The 5,804-nt window shown below is 35.5% G+C and overlaps 1 protein-coding gene across 1 annotated transcript; it reads right to left on the minus strand.

Moving 5' to 3' along the window:
• Positions 1-2,763: 2,763 nt before the first annotated feature.
• Positions 2,764-5,265, minus strand: LOC135220146 (protein spaetzle-like). The gene is made up of 2 exons (XM_064257438.1): positions 5,230-5,265; positions 2,764-3,810 (listed from the first exon to the last, which is right to left on the minus strand). The coding sequence occupies exons 1-2, from the start codon at positions 5,245-5,247 to the stop codon at positions 3,091-3,093; spliced, it is 738 nt and encodes a 245-aa protein (XP_064113508.1). The 5' UTR covers positions 5,248-5,265; the 3' UTR covers positions 2,764-3,090.
• Positions 5,266-5,804: the final 539 nt, after the last annotated feature.

Raw genomic sequence — 5,804 nt, forward strand, 5'->3', positions numbered from 1 at the left:
TATACTATATATCTATATATATATATATATATACATACCAAATTCAAAGCGAGATATCTAGAAAATATAAAATATGGTAGAAACAAATTTCTTTTGGGGTTGCTTGTTTGTTTGCTTGTAAAAAAATAGAGCGAGTCATTTTAAAGAAATGGCTAATATGGTTTGCAAAGGAAGGAAGAGAAAGAAAAAGACAAAAATGCGCAGACCAGAATTTGTATGGGTCCAAAGTGTTGATATCCTGCTACTGAACATTCTCCTCTGGTGCATGAAAAGGGGCACAGGTCATCTTCAAGTAGTTAGAGGCTGGTGACTCGATTAGCATGTTGTTTCATAGAACGTAAGCATATACCTATGTCACCCGATTGTGTGTGTGTATATATATATATATATATATATATATATATATATATATATATATATATATATATATATATATATATATATGTATGTATGTATGTATGTGTGTGTGATGTTTATATCTGCAAAACCTAGCCGAAAACACAAACTCCAACAACTTGGAAATAGTACAGGGGTAACTCTTTTATACAGCGAGCGTCAAAGAAGAAAACGTCAACATCTTTCATAAAGAAAATGATGCTTCAGGGATTCTAGAATAAACAAAAACATTCACAATAATCTTCTTGAATTAACTGACATGCTATCTAAGGAAAGATATATGAAATTTTCTTTTTTGTAAAATAGACGAAAGGAGTCTAGCCTTCTTTTGCTATATTTTATGAAACCCTTTCAAAAAAGAAGCATTTCCACTGTGCCGATAATTGTTATATAATGGAAATACATTTCTTGCTGTTTTTTAGTTTTTAATTAAGCTTTCTATCTCCCGAACGCTCTTCAGAATCAACTGCAGAGCACCATAAGATAACTCTAATTTAGAGTGAATATCAAAAAGAAAAGAGAGAGAGAGAGGAGAGAGAGAGAGATAGAGAGAGAGAGACGAGAGAGCGAGAGATAGAGAGAGAGAGAGAGAGAGAGAGAGAGCAGCTTTAAGCTAAAAAACATTGTCATTTTACCTTTTGTGAAGAACTAGTGATTCTTGGTAAAAAGAGAATCATAGTTTTGCTTTTTTCTTTTTATTATTATTATTATTATCAACATAACGATTCCCAATTCTTATTTTCTAATGCACCCTGCCATCGCTTGCTGAATATCAGAAAATATAAGCCATAAGCTATGAAAGTAGCAAAGGAGATTTCGATGCGTTTAGGCAGTTATCTTTTCATTTTATGTCTTGTAAAGTTATATATATATATATATATATATATATATATATATATATATATATATATATATATATATATATATATATACATACATATATATATATATAAATATAAAGTAATAAAATACGGCTATTTTTCTCTGTATAGATAAATAATGAATGGGAAGTTTTCATTAACATAATTCAATGTATTTATTACCAGCTTTAATTGTTTGGTATTTAGGTTCCCAGTTGTACTTTTATCTATGTGTATCTGTGTATTTTTATAATAGGGTCTGGCTACCAAAATTACAAGCTATAAATTACTCTTTACCAAATAAGAATGGCTTCTTCGATGCGTTTTAAGTTCTATTCCGATGAAATAGATGAGAATTAGCATTACTACATTTATTACATTTATTATCATACATGCCTACCTATATATTTACGTATTAATTAACAAACTTTCCACCAATATTGGTGGCTAATAAGCTGTCGCTACTACGTCCATTCATCTACAACATCTTTTGCCAACACAGAATGCTCTTCAGCGGTGCTCTACCTCTCCATAATTATCGCAGCACTTATTTCACATGCTTTCAGGCACTCGTTAGATGCTAAGGCCCTTCATTTCCACCACCTCTATCATACTCTCTGGCTAACACTTTCCCAGCTCCACTTCTGTCTCTCTTCTGTAGACTTCAGAATAATGCGTACATAAATTTTCCACCTACGTAAGTTCTCCGTTTTTTCGCTAATTAAACAACCTCAAAAGTCTCTTATCCACACTTTCACCCATAGTGATCGTTTTACCTTATCGTCGCTTGTCAGCATTTATCAGTATTTCTTTCATATTTATATCCACAAAAAAGGAGCTTGTTCAGTAATTCCTTCAGATATTCCCACTCCTGTTTCATGGACGCTCATACTCTCTTTCAAACTCTTCTGTCTTCCTAATCAACCAGTTTATTTTTCCATAAACACTACCTCCAAACATTGTCAACACCTTACAGTTAGCAATGACTAATTTTCATGTTCCTAATTTGCCCACAATATCAGATTCATTAACCAATTTATGTCTTTTATCTCAAGCATTACCATCTAATTAGCAAATCGAAAGAAAGCTTCGGCTACTCCACACTTTATTCGCTTTACTCTTTCCATTCTATTCATGTGTTTATCGGTTTCTGATTAGCGTTTAAAACCTTTTCATCTTTTATCACTGCAAGTTGTAAAGCTATCATTATTATTTTGTTACTTAATTTATTTATAATTTCTTTTAAGCAGGGGTCTTGGTTACGTCAGTCAATACCCAATCTATTTTGCTGTGGATATGATGCACTCAGCTTTATCAATATCAAGGAGTTATTACTTATATACAGTCAATTCTTAATCACTGGTCCCATTACTACAAGAGGAAAATTCTGAGCATAAAAATAACAAGGTTCTGCAATTCTTTGTTGGTGTCATCCGAGAAGTGTTGACAACCTGAAGGCACTAGTATTTAAACAGGAAATATTCTTAGGATTAACAAAATGGCATCATAAAAATCGTAAAGCTTTATTTCAACAAGCAAGAGCTGAAGTCACTTGTATTCGACTTAGAGGAATATTAAGGATAAATACTAGTATTAAACTTAACTTAAAATGACTAGAAAACTGCTTCCTTTACGTACCGCTTTCCTATGCTGCAGGATAAGTTTATCACAGGGACACCTTTTCAGTATAGACCATGAGGAAACTAATTAACAATATATCTCATTAATTTCCCATAGTTACTTATGATAATTGGATATTTGAATTTTAAATCGAAACACTATCTAGAGTGATCAGTCTTGACATCTTTGGCTAACCACTGAAGAACTTTTGCGCTTAGTGGTCGATAGTATAAGCGCCCAGAAGGCATGCGCAACTGGCTGGTAGCTTGAAGGTCTCAATAGCGAAGGGGAAGTAGTAATCGTAAGAATCATAGACGAGGAACCTGTGCACGATGGACTTCTGCAGGCATTTGGATTCATAACAGACCGGCACCAGGGGGCAGGCCTCTCCAGCGGTCAAGCACTCTTCGATGCGAGTCGTCTGAGTCAGGGTTTCGTAGTGGATATCAACGTTGTTGACGATGACCCTCCATTTCCCGTCCGTATTGATGGCTCTCAGAGGCTGGACGTAAGCGGTCTCGGAGGGACACAGGTAAGTCTCCTCCTCTAAAGTCTTCGGTCTCGCGACGGACAGAGCCGTGTTGAGCTCGGCAACGTCGGCGTATAATGAAAGGACGTGGTGGGCGTTGTACTGAATGGCGTGTTGCAGTTCATGAAGTGGATACTCGGAGTCTTCCAGACACCAGGGTTTGGTGGTGTTCTCCGCACACGCTGGGATTTCTGGCTCGTGTTTATGTCCGTAAGCATGCTCGTGGTGGCCGTAAGCGGGAACTGGATGTCCGTAAACGGGAAAGTGCTGGTGGTAGCCATGGTGTCCATAAACAGGTGCTTGGTGGTGGGTGCCGTAATCGACGGCCCCTGTGTCGTGGTGGTGGATATGAACCTTCGAGGTCTTCTCTCCTCTTGCGACAGTTAACGCCGCCAGGAAGATAACCTGGGGGAAAGAGCAGATGGTCTCCGGTTATGAAATTGGTCCAAGAAAGTATCGAAAGAATGAGGAATTGTAACATTTACTTTTGAACTCAATTACTTTACTTTTGGATTCTAAGAGGTGTTTCATTTCATAAGCTTTAAGATGGCTTTCATAAAATGTCGTCATATGTATCTCAGAGCAAAAATGTATTGATAATATTTTCATATTCGAAACAATCTTCGTTCAGATGCCACCAATTCTTGTAGTTCATGATTGCGACTTTTATTATATCGAACGGACAATGATTAAAATTGCATGCATAATGACCTTCAAAGGAAGAATGCGCCGAACATTTTACCTGAAAATGGTGAAGCAAACAGTAATTTTGTGTTTGTTCTTAATTCTCTGGTTTCCATTTCAATCATTATATTCCTCAGCATGATCTCGAGATTGCAAAATCCCAAAGGAACACTAATGAATTTAAACAATAATGAGAGTACGGACACTATAAATCACAAATCAGGCATGCAAAAAAAAAAAAAAAAAAAAAAGCAATATTTAAATGCAGTTTGTTCAGAGCTTAGAGATTAATAGCAAGTTGTGGTTACTTACTCAAGTTACACGATCGGAAACACGACACAATGGGAAAAAACCTGCAACACACACAACCTGTAATTAACGTAAGCCCCTTTCATGACACACTGAATTTGCGACGTTACTAAGAGGCTGAATGAATTACAAATGCAATAAAAACCTCGCTCACGATTATCTTTTTGGTTGGAAGATGATTTACGCAGTAACTCGATACGAAAACCCTACGTTTTATGGCACGCAAGTACGTATTAAGAAGATAAGGAAAATAAAACAAGATCACTTCTTGTTCCCCTTGACAATGAAGCAGGAGTTTTCTTATGTTGTTATTACGCCATGAAATGGTAAATTAATCTATGGGGAACTTCCATAGGAGAATTAACTTGTTTGATGAAACGTTGATTCGAATACAGTGCATTATTATCATTATTATTATTATTATTATTATTATTATTATTATTATTATTATTATTATTATTATTATTATTATTATTATTATTATTATTATTATTATTATTATTATTATTGTTGTTGTTGTTGTTGTTGTTGTTGTTGTTGTTGTTATTATTATTATTATTATTATTATTATTAATTCTTGAGCGGTTGATTTAAAATCTGAATAAGTTGTTGCTATATAAATTTTCATCTTTTCACTGCATTGCGGATTCAATATTTATGGATCTCTCTTAAAATGAAATTCTTAAACAGTCATATTATCCCAGTTAACCAGTTTAAACGATCGTTAAATGCCAGTGACATTAACGGTTACATAGCAATGAATAATAAATAGGCTCTCAAAATCAAGAGGAATATGTCTTTTTTTTCCACATGGCTAAAGGATTCACTCACCAACAGCTTCGCGGCCATGATGTTTATGACTTCAGCCCTTAGAAGCGACTGTGCTGCGTATCCCTGCGCCGGGCCTTATATAGGTTACGTCCCGACCGCGTTTGCAGCTCGAGTAAGCACATGATACGACGAGTCCGTAATGTACGGTGATTTTGCTAGCAAATGGATGATTATAATCGCCCAATTAACCAGTGGTGAGGTCGAGGTACAGACTGGGACAGCAGGCAAATGAATGCTCGAAAGCAATTTGATAACGAAAGAGCACTTTCGTACGAGCCATTTCACGACATGAAATCGAGCCGTCATGGAGATCGTCTGGGGGTCGTACATCGCTAATGTGGGCGTGTCTGAAAATACACCATACTTATTAATGTCAAGATTTAATCACACCTTAAATATAGTTAGAAGGTTTATTTTCATTAGATGGTTCTTTGGGTTAATTTTTATGAAGCGAACTAACGTAATTTCAGTAATAAACCTTACCACTATACATATACAGTACTTGCCAGAGATGGTTATAACAAGCAACAGCCTTTAGAAAAAAAGATCTCAGAAGAGAATAATTACCTTCTTTA

The sequence above is a fragment of the Macrobrachium nipponense genome, chromosome 1 (genome assembly GCF_015104395.2).
Source record: "Macrobrachium nipponense isolate FS-2020 chromosome 1, ASM1510439v2, whole genome shotgun sequence".
Taxonomy (NCBI): Eukaryota; Metazoa; Arthropoda; class Malacostraca; order Decapoda; family Palaemonidae; genus Macrobrachium; species Macrobrachium nipponense.